The following is a 15,675-nucleotide window of genomic DNA, read 5'->3' on the forward strand; positions in this document are numbered from 1 at the left end:
GCTGTTTCTGTTTTATATTATGGAGACATTCCAAGGCTCTTTAGAAGATAATGATTTTCCTTTGCAAAAACTATGCTCATTAGTTCTTAAAAGATTATGGTAACCTACATTTTGTAGTGTTCCGTTTTTAATTATGGATGCAACTAATTTTCCAGAAAGGCTTAGTAGAAGTATTGGCTACCTCTGAGTTCTCTTGTGTAATTCCAGCATTCACTGAGATATTCTGATTTTCTTTCCTCATCCACTTTACTATGAGGTACTTGAACTTTGGAAGTACTAGTTGAATATTTTACTCCTTTTAAATTGGGTTTTTGACATAATTTTCTCTGTGTTTTTGTTCTGAAAAAGAACAAAAGATTGAGTTAGTAATTTGTGCATCAATAAGAAGGTGGAGAGGTGTAATTCTTCTTTAGATCTTTATCTATTTTTAATGTTTCAATTTAATCTCAATCTGTTTGGTGGTCTTAGTGATCCACTAAGGTACTTTTAAAGGCTTCCTGCATCTGGTACATCTAGCCTGTTTGTTGTTGTCCCTTGAAAAAAAAATTTTGGCCCTTCTTATTTTTCCCCTGTTAATTGCTGATGTCATTCAGGTATGACACTTTACCGTGCCATAAATTGAGTCTCTCCTGATGGGAGAGAATTTGCTGAAAGTCCTTGCAAGGAGTTTAAAAGATAAAGCGAGATGTCTTCTGTAGTTTCAGTGCTTCCAGATAGTTGTTTATTAAGTCTTATCAGAGGAACTGAGCCACTAGCGTGACCCAGATACAGCATGGAAGGAGGAAAAGTAGGAGTGAGAGAGAGCAATTATCAAGATTTACACAGCCTTTTAAAGATATTTTAACTAATAGTCACTAAAAACATATATTATTTTCACTTTCTTACCAATTATTCAGTAACACGGACAGGAACTGTGGAATTTTCTATCCAATCATTCCAAACTACTTTTACTGCAGAATGTGGAGTATTAGAAGAAGAAGAAGGTCTAGAGAACAACAACAATCCTCCATTTTGATATTTTTTACTCTTATCTATTTACTGTAAAGAGAAGCCTAAAAGCTCTAAATTTTCACCCTGTGACAATCTTACATAGTAGTCTATCACCTAATTCACACCACTGTATTTTCTAGTTGTTGTCTGACTGTTGGTAATTTTTTCCAAGGTTTGAAGCTATACCAGTGTTGTCCAGCGGGGTAAGAACCCTTAAAAACAGGCAGAGAAATATTCTCGGCACTCTGGGTTCCTACAAGGTATCTCTTAATTGAGATAATTAGGATTCGGTTTCTGAATTTGTATGTGTTTGTTTCTGACCCAACAGTTTCTCAAAGTTTTTAATTTAACTTGGGTTGATTTTTCTTTGGCTGTCCAGATGCCCTATCTTTCAGGTTCTTTTGTTTGTTTTCCTAGTAACTTTGAGGATGCTTAATATAAATATTCTGAATTCAAATGAAGGAGAAATAGATTAGTACATTTACTGACAGAGCAGAAGTAACTGCTTAAAAAGTCTGCAGATATATGGAGGTAGAGTGTGTCTTTGTAGATATGAGAGTCTCTTATTGTTTCTATATTAAAGTTCTTGAAAAATAAAAAAAGCCTTTGCAGATAATCAAAGCAGTTAAGAAAATTTAGCACTTGTCATTGAGTTTTAAAAGTAAATTATTAGTGTCTTCTAATTTTACTTAGTTGTATAGTTAGCTGATTTTACTTAATGACTGGGTGCTTTCTAGAGCTACAGGGGAGTTAGCTAAAAGCTTTGGATTAAGGGAGTTTATTCTGTTACATAGTTGATCTGAAGTGGCAGATACGATTTGGTAACCAGTATCAGTTATTGTAGATCTATATGGTAACTGTTCTATTTGCTTGTTAATAGGCTGTGTGTTTACCAGAAATCGCTAACGCAGGTGGTCCTGTAAATTACAAGGAAGAACTCGTGGAGGAATGTGAGAGTATTTGGAAGCAGATGGAAGAGGTATGTAAATGTAATTGATAGACCAGATTTATTATAAACCTTTTACAGAATTATTTTATTCACCAGATGCTTGCCCCAATCCCTCCAAAGAAACCATTTCAATAAAACCAAACCAACAGACACCCCCCCCCCCCCAAAAAAACCCCCACCAATAGAAAACAAACCAACCAAAAAAAAACCCAAACAAACAAAAGAAAAACAACAAAAAAAAAAGAAAAAAGATCTTCAGAAAGTTCAAAGGTAGAAGTGCTGGCAGGGGTGAAGAATGCCTTGTAGTGTCAATGTGCTGATGAGTTAGTTAGCATTGGAGCATATGTTAAAATTTTGGAAAATTAAACAATTTACTTCTGTTGTGGTAGTACCAGCATGCTGAGACCCTTCTGTCTTTAGTCTCACAAAAGATGGGATTCCAGTTCACATGTACTTTGGCTCTTAAAGGAAAGAGAGAATAGGGAAGAGAGAGAGGCAGAGGAGGACAATGATGTTTGCATAGGCTTATGTAAACTGACAGTTACATTGTCATGGTTAATATTTCTCTCTTGATACATGGTGCAGTATGCTAACAATAACACTTTAGGGCTGGTTATTTTTATTTACAGCATTCCCAGAAAGCATGAACTTCTATCAGTTCTGTGGGAATACTGTTATTTCTTTAAGATTCTGCTGAGTTTGATGAACAGTCATGTTCTAAATTTTAATTTCAGGGTCTTAATCACTTCACTCAATTTTGTATGGTACTTGCATGCTATTTGCTGGAGTTCTGAGTTGTAGGTTCAAAGTATTAAAATATCAGAAACTGAAGTAAAAGTACTTCCAAATTTAGAGTAGAACAAAGTACAGACAACTCACAGTGCAGTGATTTTACAGAATTTGATTCAAAAAGACTAACATGACTTTATTTCTTGTTGAGTATTCGGGTAAGTTTGCATGTAACAAGTGGCGGGCAAGTCTGTGTCTAAGTTTCTGAACTTTTGTTTGGCACCGTTTCAGAGGACCTGAACTTTCTTTCAAATTTTCAAATTAGAAGGTAAATTTGAATGTTTACTATTTTGAATTTAATTGAAAATATTTGATGTCTTGTATCTCATTCCCACCATGCCCAAAATAATACAGGAAGTGATGTGTTAGTTTTGGAAGTTGATAAAAACAGTAGGATTTTTATTACTTTGATTTTCCATCCTGGATGCACTGATGTTTCAGCAAAAGGTTTAAACTAATAGTCTTTTAATTAGCTCTTAGGTTATATGGTTACATGTAATGTTCCAATAATTGTATGTCATCATGAGCAGTTTTTGTGGGAGAAATCCTGTATAGTGTCTGGTATCCAAACGTTAACAGCAAGGTTTCCAAAGTACTGCTTAGTAGTTCTGCTGTTTAGTAGAATACATCCTGCCTTGTCATGAGGCAGGTTAAATTGGTGACGGGAAAAAACGAGAGTTTAGCAAGTGTCTCCTGTTTATGCTTTGGATATTCGTGGTGGCCTGAATTTCAGACTGTATATATACCCCATTGCAGTCATGGGAGCTGATATAGTGTACTCCCAAAAATAAGACTGCTTCTGAATTTTACAGTATACTGCCCTAAATGACTTAAAACTAAAAATGTGTACTATAATGTATTGCTCTTCTCAGAGATCCAGAAGAGTAGCAGAAAGTGTGTTAACTTCTCAGTAGCTTCCCTGTTTCCCTTTTTCTTCCCAGTTTCTCATGTTCTTTCTTCATCTGTTCAATGCCTTTCCCCATATGAACTTCTCCCTCATAACTTGCCTTTTTTCTCAAATGATGCATTTTTCTTTAGCTGCTGCTTTTCTACTTCTTGGTTAATTAAGTTCTACTTTACTGTGCTATGATTTCAAAATATTTCTTAATTTGCTCTTCTGGGTTAGGGTATAAGGGATGTGGTAGGATCTAAGTTAAAATTCTTTTATTCCTCTATTTTAAAAGTTATGTTGAAATTTCTAAGACTTGTGCTTTTTCTTACAAAAGAGAAGAGTAAACAAACTTTCTTTGTGTTTTGTTTTTTCTATCAAGTGTCAGAGCAAGCTAATGCTTCTAGGAACAGACACACTGCTACAATCAGATGCCAAGGTAAGACAGTGGTTTTTAAAAAGTACTTAATTTTCTGTTAAGACCATAGAATCACAGAATGGCTTGAGTTAGAAAGGACCTTAAACATCTCCTAGTTCTAACCCCTCTGGCATAGGCAGGACACCTTCCTCTAGATCAGGTTGCTCAAAGCCCCATCCAACCTGGCTTTGAACCCTTCTAGGGATGGGGCATCTGCAGCTTCTCTGGGCAATCTGTTCCAGTGTCTCTGTGCTTATACAATAAAGAGTTTCTTCCTAATAGCTAATCTAAACCTGCCCTCTGTCAGTTTAAGGCCATTTTCCCTTGTCCTATCACTACATGTGCTTGTAAACAGTCCCTCTCCTTTCTTTTAGGCCCCATTCAGGTACTGGAAGGTTCTATAAGGTCTCCCTGGAGCCTTCTCCAAGCTGAACAACCTCAATTTTCCTCACCGGTCTTAATAGGAGAGGTGTTCCAGCCCTGCAGTCATCTTTGTGGTTCTCCTTCAGACTTACTTGAGGAAGTTCACATCCTTTTTATGTTGGGGACCCCAGAACTGGATGCAGCACTCCAGGTGGGGTCTTACTAGAGTAGAGGGGCAGAATCCCCTCCCTTGACCTGCTGGCCATGCTGCTTTTGATGCAGAGATTATGATTGGCTTTCTGGGCTGCAAGTGCACGTGTCCAACTTCTCATCCACCAGGATCCTGAAGTCTTTCTTGTCAGGGCTGCTCTCAGCCTGTAATGATGCTGGGGATTGCCCTGACCCAGGTACAGAACCTTGTGCTTAGTCTTGTTGAACTTCATGAGTTTCATACTAGCCCAGCTCTCAAGCCTGTCCAGGTCCCTCTGGATGCCATCCCTTCCCTGCAGCGTGTCACTGCCCCACACAGGCTGGTGCTGTCAGTGAACTTGCTGAGGGTGCCCTTGATCCCTCTGTCCATGTCCCTGACAAAGATGTTACACAGTGCCTGTCTCAGAAACAAGGCCTAAGGAATGGCAACTCATAAGTGATCTCCACCTGGATGCTGAACTGTTGACTGCACCTCTGAGTGTGACCATCCAGCCAATTCCTTACCCACTGAGTGGTCTGTCCATGAAATTTGTGTCTCTCCAGTTTAGTGACAAGGATGTTGTTCCAGACAGTGTCAAATGCTTTGCACAACTCCCAAATAGATGACATCAGTAGCTCTTCCCTTATCCACCAATGCTGTAATCCTGTTATAGGAGGCCACCAAATTTGTCAGGCATGGTTTGCCCTTCAAGTCCTGTTGCTTAACACCAATTGCCTCTTAATTTTCCACTTGCCTTAATATAATTTGAGGAGGATCTGCTCCATGATCTTGCTGGGCACAGATGTGAGAATGACCACTCTGTAGTTCCTGGATCTTTCTTTATCTCTTTTTAATAATACAGTTGTATGTCTCCTTTTCCAGTCAGTGGGATCTTCACCAGACTGCCATGACTTTTCAAATATGATGGATAGTGGCTTTGCCACTTCACCTACCAGTTCCCGCAGGTGTATCTGTGGTGGGTTTGATCTTATCTGCCCACCAGGTGCCCACCTTAGCTGTTCAACACTCCCCTCCTCATCTGGACAGGGGAGAGGAAATAAAACTGAAGCCACATGGATCGAGATAAGGACAGATTTTCTCTTAGTAACTTTGAAAAATGCAACTAATAAATGACTAACATAGGCAGCAAAATGGGAGGGGAGGGGGTGTAACTTCAATACTTATTTGGACTATTTCCTAAACAGTACATATATAATTTCTTCTTGTTAAATGTCATTGTTACGCTGCCTCTCACAGCATCCTTCTGGACATCTGCCCAGCTGTGGGATGAGCAGGTTCACGGTGTGCTGGGTGGAGACCTGGCTGAAGGGCAGAGCTCAGAGGGGTGCAGTGACTGGGGCTGCATCTGGCTGGTGACCAGCCACCAGCGGTGTTCCTCAGGGTGCAGTTCTAGGGCCAGTTCTGTTCCATGGCTTTATCAGTGATCTGGATGAAGGACTGGAATCCACCATGGGCAAGCTGGCTGATGACTCCAAACTGGACAGTGCTGGTGACGCTCTTGAGGGACAAGAAGCCTTGCAGAGGGATCCAGCTGGCTTAGAACATTGGGCAGTCATCATTGGCATGACATTTAATAACAATGAATGATGGATTCTGCATCTAGGACTTGAGAGCGATGCTGGGCACAAGGATAAAGCAGGAAAGGAGTGGCTGTTGGGCAGCCCTGCAGGAAGGGATCTGAGGGTGCTGGTTGACAGCAGCTCAGTGGGAGCCCTCAGTGTGCCCTGGCAGCTCCGAGGGCAAACAGCATTCCGGGAGCTTGAGCACGGCACTGCCAGCGACAAGAGAGGGATTATCCCACTGTATTCAGTGCTGTGCAGCCTCACCTGGAGTGCTCAGGGCAGCTCTGCACCCCACAATTTAAGAAGGTTGTGAAGGTCCTTGAGTGCATCCAGAGGAGGGCAACAAAGCTGTTGAGAGGGCTGGAAGGCCATGTCCTATGAGGAACTGCTGAGGACTTTGGGTGTCTCTATTTTGTAGGGAAGGAGCTGAGGGGTGACCTGCTTCCTCAGGGGTATCTTATCTCTGATACCCAGTGATATTATGTGTGGGAATGGTTCAAAAATACACGAGGGGAGGTTCAGAGATGACGTTAGAAAGCATTTCTTTACTTATATGAACCTTCCTCTGAAGGACCTTCACAACTCTGACTCTTTCTCATTTTCCCCTTTGAAAAAGTAATAGAAACATTTCTTGATCCTGCGAATGACTGTAAAATATTTTAAGGAATTAGTGTTCTGTTGTAATAGATGCTCTTTTGCTTTCTACTATATCAACTTAATAACTCAATTTCTGTCCCGTCCTACCTCAGTTTATGCCAATGCAACTCAACACACTTCAAGAGATGTTTCTTTTCTTGTTACACAGCTTTCCTTGTTAATGCTGCGATGGAAGACTTTAACAGTAGATTATCTTTGGTGGCAATCGAGAAATCCTGAAGGTAAGTAACTGTTTCCCTGTAAAGAGTGCTTATATAAACTTCTGCAGAGTTTCTTTCATCTAGGCCATGGGTATACTGAATGTCTGCTGATTGTACGTTCATTTTATAACTACTTAAAAAGTGAAATAAATTTAATGCTACTAAAAAAAGCAGCATGTATGGTTCATTTCTTCATTATTTTTGTACTTCAGTTCTAAGTCGACTTGAAATTAAAAGTGAATTCCACTGTAACTTAATTGTATGATTCTGCACAAAGAAATGCATGATTAATACCACCATTCATCAGTCAGCTGAATGGAAAAGCAACTATTAGCAGATCTCCTAACCAAATAAGAAAAGTTCATTGTATTGTTACCCACCTTCATATTCTTTTCTGTGTAATTGTTTTTTCTCCATCTTTCATTTGTATTTCCTTTTTAGAACAGAGCTACTTTGGCAAATAATGTTGTCTTCATTTTATCTTTTAAGAAACTGATACATTTTTCATCTTTGCAAGTATTGCTAATAAGCTAACAGTAATTGACCTAGATGTATTTTTAACCATACATCCTCTGATTTTTTAAAATTAATATTTTACAAAGGTATGTTGTTTTATGATGTGCTAGTTGAAACTTAGACTTTTAGTGCTAAGCCCATTATACTGTAGAAAAATACGTATTTTGAATTAACAGGGATTGGAGATTTCAGGTCAAGATAAAGTGGTAAGAGACACTAGAATTTTTGAACAACAGGAGTCCAGAATGCTTACTGATCCTGAGAAGCACAAACCACTGAGACTAGTGGTAGTTCTTACATTTGTTAGGCATTATCAGTCAAAAGGTATGAATTCCTCAGTTCTTCAAAATTCTCTTTGTACATAAGCATCAGTGCTGACTGATTTCACTCTCTTGCAAGGCTGATGTGGCCAGACACTGGAAATAAAAGTATTCAGGGTCTAAGTGTGAGTAAAGTAATCTTTGTTTTCAGATGTCCCATATGGTGATTCCTAAAACGGTTCACACTACACTATCATTAATATTCTGGTAGTACTCCCGGTTATGTCTCCTGTCAAGGACCTGTTAGCACCTGTCAGTCCAGTACAACTTCTAGTTAATCTTTAAATTAATATATCGACTCATTTGAGTATTTTTATGCCAGTAGAGGCTTGGTTTTATAGTATTTGCAAAATTAGAGGTATGTGTTTTAGACAGCACATGATAATGTCCAATGTTTTGTCATTTAGCCAAATGGAAGTACCTTTTCAGATCAACATTAGAGGCAGTTCTCCAAATTCTTTCAAAGTCTGTATACTTGCTGCATATCACCATCGAATAAGAGACGCTGGGAAAAAAATATTTTTCTTTCTTATAAATAGATATTTTTGCTCTATTAGAATAAATTCATAGTTCAGTGTTGTAAGCCTCACTCCAAGAACTGTCAACCTCCAATGCTGCTGAGGTATGTAGACCAAAGGCATGTCATTGAATGAATTTGGGACATACTGGTTCCTGGCTGCTGTTCATGAATAAGCTGCTGGTTTAGAGCAAATTAATTGAAAGCACCTAGTTTTTATCTGGGTAAAATACCTGGCTATTAGATTTCCTTAGTAAAATATGTATATTTAACTTCAAGCTATTGGCTTAAAAATATCCTTGGCCTATTTTTTTGGCTTGATGACTTGCTTTGTTCAACCATTTTTACTTATTCCCAGATGATAATATTTCTTATTAGAATCTTAATTTTGTAATAGAGAAATTATCTATTTATAATTAATACGTTGCAGCCAAATTTTTGCCTTTTTTGGCTCCCTTTCCAGTGGAAGAAAAAAATGTTGCTGCTAAGAATTAGAATATAGTTATGGTGCTTGTATGAAAAGAAGGAGTCCACTTTGCTTATTTCTCTGTCTTGGCTTCTTTCTACCTACTATTTGTTTTGAAGGAGGAATTACTTAATTGAAAACATTGTCTGATTTTATCTAACTAGAAATAGCAGAAATACTGATTTAATACAATTTACTAATGGAGCATGAATGTCAGGCTGTCTTGTTACTTTGGTTTCTGCTTTTAGTAGTGGCCAGTTCATTTCCTGTAAATGGGGGCCTGTCAGCATTTCAATCTTAAACCTTATTTTCGGAGGTTATAACTTGGTAGTTCTACGTTTTTTTGAGCACAGTATTGGCAAGCAGACTTGAATTCACGATGCAAATTTTATTTTTGTGAAGCTTTTACTTTAGTCTCTTTTTCACTCCCACTTTCTGGTATTATTTAAGTAGCTCTAGGTCTGCTAAATCAGCTGAATTAAAACTTTTTAAAAGGCATTTGGCTTATAAAAATAGAATTTAACTTTTACCTTTGCAAAATAAGGAAGTGAAAGCAGCCATATTTTAAACCATTTAAAGCAGTTGTGGTCTGTGCACAATTTCTGTTTTTCTTTGCAAAATAGCAGTATTCTGCCAAATACCTTGTTTTATTTTAGTATGAGTTTCTGTATAAACATGTGCATAGTGTTGCTTTTACATTCCTAGCATCTGGTAGTATTTTGCTTAGTAATTGTACTGTGTATCGCTAGGCAATTCTGTCTGATGTTTGACTTTTGAGAGTGTAGTGATTGTGAAAACAACTGAAAAAGATTTAACTGATAGTGGATTGAGCAACCCATGAGCAACCCATGAATTTACAGCAGCAGCTGTCATAAGTGTGTTGTCCCAAGGTTTTAGATCTGCATTGTTCCTTCACTAAATTATGGTGAATGATTCCTTTTCCAGGAAGACAGGGCCTTCTATTCTGATACTCACGCAATGTGAACATTGAATGGGAAGTATGAGCTCAGGATTAGGTATCTAGAAATAAAGAAGTATTATAAGGCAATTGTAGAAATTGATAATAATTGGTAAGGGAGGGCTTATAAAGATCATGTCAGGAGGACGGGGCGGGGGGAAGAATTGTATGGGTTTTTTCAAATATGCCAATGAATGTGAATAAAAGTGCACCAATGAATTTTATCACATGTAGATAGGATATTCATGTAAATAAACAAAGCTTACTCTAATAAAGCACAGACCACTATCTCCCACAGCTCTTGAGCTTAATTTGGGAGCTCAAGTTTTGTGTCAAGATGGAGAAACGGTAATTCTCTAAGTAAAAGGAATTTTATTGGAGCATTTAATATAGTGCATTTTTAAGTCAGTAGTTTTTCTGATTTTCATCTGAAAACAAACAGTGCTTTTAAAACTACTAATCTAAAGCTTCTTAAAATTTGTTGAGGTTAAGTAATATAGCATTACCAAAGAAAGTACTTTTCTGAATTTATTAAATCAACTGTATGTATTTAGGAGATGTTTAATGCTGTCATGAGAGGGTTAAGGGTTTTCTTTTTGTTAAAGGCATTCTTTTATTTAAATAATTACTTGTAAGATTAGCGATTTCAAGCCCAAACTTGCACAAAAAAAATCTGTCTTACAAAGATTTAAATCTGTTAGAATAGCTTTCATATATCTCCTGTTAGTGTATTGAAATAGTTTAAAGAAGTCATGTTTATGCAGAAGCTGCAAGTTGACATGGATCCGAGAATTGACTGGAGTCTGTTGAATGCTGTAAAATACAATAATTCAATTTTTATTCTGAAAATGCATGAGTCATAAATCACTGCATTTTGTAGAAGCATTCTGGGGAAACATTTCTATGTTCTTGAATTGTGCTTTGCTTTCCCTTAGATATTGCTGTTACTCAGGGTTGGAGTTAGGGTATTGGCCTTGCCAGACCTTTCATCTCCCTGTATATAGCTGTTCTTGTGAACAATAAGAATGGTGACATGCTTCTGAAGTTATTAAAACTAGGTTCTGTAGTCCTGATCAAGCATTTGGGAGGCTGTTTAACAAGGAATTGGAAGACTGGAGTAATTTGATTGCCCACATTGGTAATGTTGTTTGAATGCCTTCTGCTGAAAAAATCAGGCGCAGTTGTCTTGAAGTATATGGAAATGTGGTGTTCATTCATTATGTACCTACACCAGTGTACTTGGAGGTAGTTCAGTATAAAAATTGACACACAAGCATTAACATTGCACTTTTTTCAGTCTAATTTAACTTGCTGAATAGCGTTAGTAGGTTAGCCCAGCAGGATACCACAGCATGTGGTTAAACTGCTGCTGACAGCCAAAATGTTTTTTAGAGGGTACACAGATTTCTCTCTAGCCAGGCTGCTTTTCAGTATCAATAAACCTTTATCATCCAGTGCAAAAAATAACCTATTCATTTTATTTTTCAGTAATTTCTACAAATCCAGATGTACTGTTAGAATTAGGAAAAGAAGAGGTAAGTATTTTTGTTTGTAAGAGATAATAAAATTTTTTTGGGGAAAAAAGAAAATCAGTATATACAATTACTGCATTTTCCTGTGACTGTTCCTAGGGTGGACTACTGCTAAAATACTGTGTATTTTCCTTCAGCCATTTTTGTTGTTCTAATGCTTTTTTTTCCCTGTAGTATAACTAGTAAAATTTCCTAGTTGTGATGAATGAGGTTTAAATTGACTTACTGCACGAGTCAGTGGGTAATGCACAATAAAACAGTATTTTGCCTCTGGATATGCCATCTAATCACAGTAGCTCCACAAACTCATCTGCACGCAACAAAAATGGTGTGATAATCAACATCCCTGATACATTAATGCTCCAAGGCCTCACTCAGGATTGGAGTCCCATTGTTCTGGGTGCCACCAGGAGACAGAAGTCTCGTGCCAAGGAGAGTGATTACCATGCCTTGCAAAGATTTAGCCATCATCTTTAACATCATGCAACAGGGCCCATTTCCAGGGCTGAAGCCTACACACTGTACTTTTCAAGATTACCTTCATTTAACATTGCACAAGTGCTTGGGCAAGAAGATCCACTCAGAATTGTTTCAAGATGATCCATGGCTGAATTTTAATTGCTAAGTGGACTCTGTCACAGAATGTCTGGAGTTGGAATGGACCTCTGGAGACAAAATCATAGAATAGTTTAGGTTGGAAAAGACCTCTAAGATCCTCAAGTTCAACCATCCAAATCCACCACTAAACCCTGTCCCTGAGTGCCTCACAGGATTGTGTCGAGGTGGCTTTTGAATATCTTCTAAGAATGAGACTCCACAGCCTCTCTGGGCAGCTTGTTACAGTGCTCAGTCACCCTCCAGTAAAACAGTTTTTCCTAATTTTCAGACCGAACTTCCTGTATTTTAGTTTGTGCCTGTTGCCCCTTGTCCTATCAGTTGGCACCACTGAGAAGAGCCTGACCCTATCCTCTGACACCTGCCTTTAAGATACTCGTGTGTATTTTTTTTAACAAGAAGTTATAATATATTGCATTTCATAATAAAAAATTATGTAATATTATGTGCTACAGGGAAAAGTCAGTTATCTTAGACATTGAGTTCTGTGGCAATAACTTGCAAGTAGTTTGTTGAATTCCTCCATTGGAAGAAAGAGCAAATCAAGAATGTCTTGTAGGTAACATTACACTATATTGATGGGACACAGGAATGCTATGTGACTTGAGAATATTCCTATGTCTGATGCTTTCTAGTATCACTCACAACAGCAAACTCAACTGCTGTTAAGAGTCACTATCAAAAAGTTGTTAGATTACACACTTTGATTTGCCTGTATAGATATGGCATGTTGGTCTGATGTTTGAGGATTCCAGTTTTTTTCAGATGTTGTATATATGGAGCATATTTGCTTCTGTAGCATATTTTCAGAATTTTTATTTCTTTGAGCTAAATTCTCAAGTGCTCCTATTTTGTATGGAAGCAGAAAAAATACATCCAAGTCATAGGCTTATAATAGAAAAAGCGGAAACTGTTAGAAACTTTATTATGTAGAAGAACATAGTGCTCTAACAGGGGCCTCATCAACTGAAATGAGTATCTGAAGAGGATAGATCCAAGCTCTTCTTGGTGATGCCAGGCAATAGGACAAGAGTCAATGGGATGCACAAGAACATCAGGAAGAGCTTCTTCACTGTGCACTGGAACAGGTTGCCCAGAGAGGTTGTGGAGTCTCCCTCAGTGGAGTTTCTCAAGAACTGTCTGGATGCAACCTGTGCCCTGTGCTCTTGGATGACCCTGCTTGAGTAGGGAGGTTGGACCAGATGACCCACTGTGGTCCCACACAATGGTTGAGGAAACTTCCCTGTCCAACAATCCAGGAGCCACTGTGTCAGGCACTAAGCCCATTTGCAGATACACACCCCACACTCACACAGTCGGATCAGGTTTCCTTACCAGCTCAACTCCAGGTCTCCTTCTTCCCTTAGGCTCACACATCCTGATCCTTAAAATAATTTAATTATGGCATAATAACAAAACAACAGCTTGAGCTGGATGCCTCTGAGGAGGGACCCAGAACAAAGGAATTTTATACCCTCAAACCCAAAAGGCTTTTATACCCTCACAGTGTAAACATGGAAAAGTCCAGGTGTCATCAACCATGTCTCAGTGTCCCCTCACCTGGCAGGGCCACAGGTCCCTGGGCCCCTTGTTCTGCAAAGAGTAGGCAGTTCATGGCCTCTTTCCAGGGGCTCTTGCCAGAGCTCAACCTGCAGCTCCCACTGCAGCTGCACCCTGAGCTACCTGCTCAATGTGTTCCTCAACACAGCCTTACCCATTCTGTGATTCTGTAATGAAAGACCCAGCCCACTGAGAGTCCACTGTTCCCTAGATTCAGCAATGCCTATAGCTTATGACTACAGTAGTTTAATTTGTACGTATTTCCTGTCCCAGATATGTCCTTAGCACTGATGATCATGTAGTTCATGGATGCAGTTTGTCTTCCTTTGCAACATCTTCATTTTCTACACATTTTATGTTGGTACAGTTAATAAGGATTCCTTCTTGCCAGCAGCTGCAATAATTTAGAAGATAGAGCCCTGGTGCTGTAGACGTTTTCTCATCAGTTGTTCATCAGCTGAGCAGTTCATATGTGTGCTCCACAATCTGCTTCAAGCTCTGTAAGCTTCAAGAAGACACTAATGAGCAACTGGTTACAGTGACATTTTGAATAGCTCCTGCATTTTAAACTGGATTTTAATGTTTATTAAGAAATTGCAGATGATTTTGTCCCTCTTTATCAGATTTACAGATGTAGCCTTACATAGAGCAAATACTGGGCTACCTGCAAAAAGTAGTTTAATTTCTCTTTTTTTATAGTTGCAGAAAATAAAAAGTGATCTTGAAATGGTGCTGTTAACAGTTAAGTTAAAGAATAAAAAGCTGGAAGAAGATCTGGAAAGGTAATACAATAATTTGGATTTAGGAATGCTGTAAGCTTTTTCTCAATTTTTTTTGACTGTCCAGGGAAACTATTTATCTTTTGTGCCATTTCCTACTTTTCATGTTTCAAAGAGAACAGCAGTGGTGTGAGGAACAGGAACAGGTGCTAGATACTCTTAATAAAGCTGAAGAAGAGAAAAATACCCAAGTTGAACAGTCTTCCACAGAAAGGTATTTCTACATTTTTGAGTTATAAATTGAAAAATTTAAATACTGAGCAAATGAGCAACAAAACTCTTAATATGTATTCCTTGTTTTGTTTAATAGATCAAATAATTGCTCAGTAGTCTATATTTGAAACATGGAAGTAATGCTGCTATATCCTGTGATTAAAAATGTTGAATTTATAATAAGAGATAATAAGTGGGGATTTTTTTTACTTATAGAGGACTTTTTAATTACTTCATTTGATCCCATGTTCTATTGCTATGTTTTTACTATTAGTTTGAAAGTCAGAGGATTTGATGAACTGAAAAATAAAATAATGACATTAAAGACCTATAAGAAAGAACTTTTGAGTGCTTTGGGTGAATTCCTGGATGAACATTTTCCCTGTCCAGAGACAGGTGAAAATACTAAGAACAAGGTAAGGCTTTTCTTTACTTATTAAATTTGAAATGTTCAATTTATGTTTAATTAGATGCAATATCTGTTTAAAGTCACTACCATTGAATCTGCAGTTGTATTTTGAAATAAGCATAGTTCTTACAGTTGATCCTCTAGGTTTCACTTCTGGTTTTTAGGTTGTTTTATATTATTTAAGGCTGTTTCCAGCTGGGTATTTTCTTTCCTTAATGCATATATCCTTTACCCAATGAGATGCATAGCAATGTATTGTATTTCTTACTGAACTGCAAGCTATGCCAAATTTGGAAATGGTGTGGGGTTCAGTCCAAATTGACTCATTTTCTTTTTTACTTGACTGGGCAAGTAGATTCCTATTTTCCTTGGCAAGCAAATTTTAATTGTCTAAAAATGTTTTTGGAACAATAAGGAAAAGTGTTTATAATTATAGCGTAGTTTGGAATGTTAACCATCAGATTTTGTTCAGGAAAACTGGGTCAAAAATTATCTTAAAACTTCAGGGAAAATAGGCAGCCAGGGAGCATTTTGCATAATAAATTCAAAGTGTGCAGTAAAAATAAAACTATTACCATTACTATTTGATAGATACAAAAAAGCTATGAAAAAAGGCAGAGCTTGATTTTGATTTCAGGCACACTTAACATTACAGAAGTAGAAACGATTTCTTTAATCCACTTCCCTCTTATTTCAGATAACTACATAATATAATTTCTTCAATATTATTGTTGAGCTCCATTTTAGAACAAATAATTTTTT

The 15,675-nt window shown here is 37.8% G+C and overlaps 1 protein-coding gene across 1 annotated transcript in view; it reads left to right on the forward strand.

Annotated features, from left to right (window-relative positions):
• Positions 1-15,675, forward strand: part of CENPK (centromere protein K) — a 30,083-nt gene that overhangs the window by 902 nt on the left and 13,506 nt on the right. Inside the window, exons 2-8 of the mRNA XM_042028249.1 lie at positions 1,871-1,969; positions 4,000-4,056; positions 6,977-7,049; positions 11,294-11,340; positions 14,212-14,294; positions 14,407-14,505; positions 14,779-14,920. Coding sequence (XP_041884183.1) covers positions 1,961-1,969; positions 4,000-4,056; positions 6,977-7,049; positions 11,294-11,340; positions 14,212-14,294; positions 14,407-14,505; positions 14,779-14,920 — 510 coding nt within the window. The 5' untranslated portion in view covers positions 1,871-1,960. The remainder of the gene's footprint in view (positions 1-1,870; positions 1,970-3,999; positions 4,057-6,976; positions 7,050-11,293; positions 11,341-14,211; positions 14,295-14,406; positions 14,506-14,778; positions 14,921-15,675) is intronic.

The sequence above is a fragment of the Corvus kubaryi genome, unplaced genomic scaffold (assembly GCF_017639235.1).
Source record: "Corvus kubaryi isolate FWS band 111438036 unplaced genomic scaffold, C.kubaryi_AGA036_p1.0 37308, whole genome shotgun sequence".
Taxonomy (NCBI): Eukaryota; Metazoa; Chordata; class Aves; order Passeriformes; family Corvidae; genus Corvus; species Corvus kubaryi.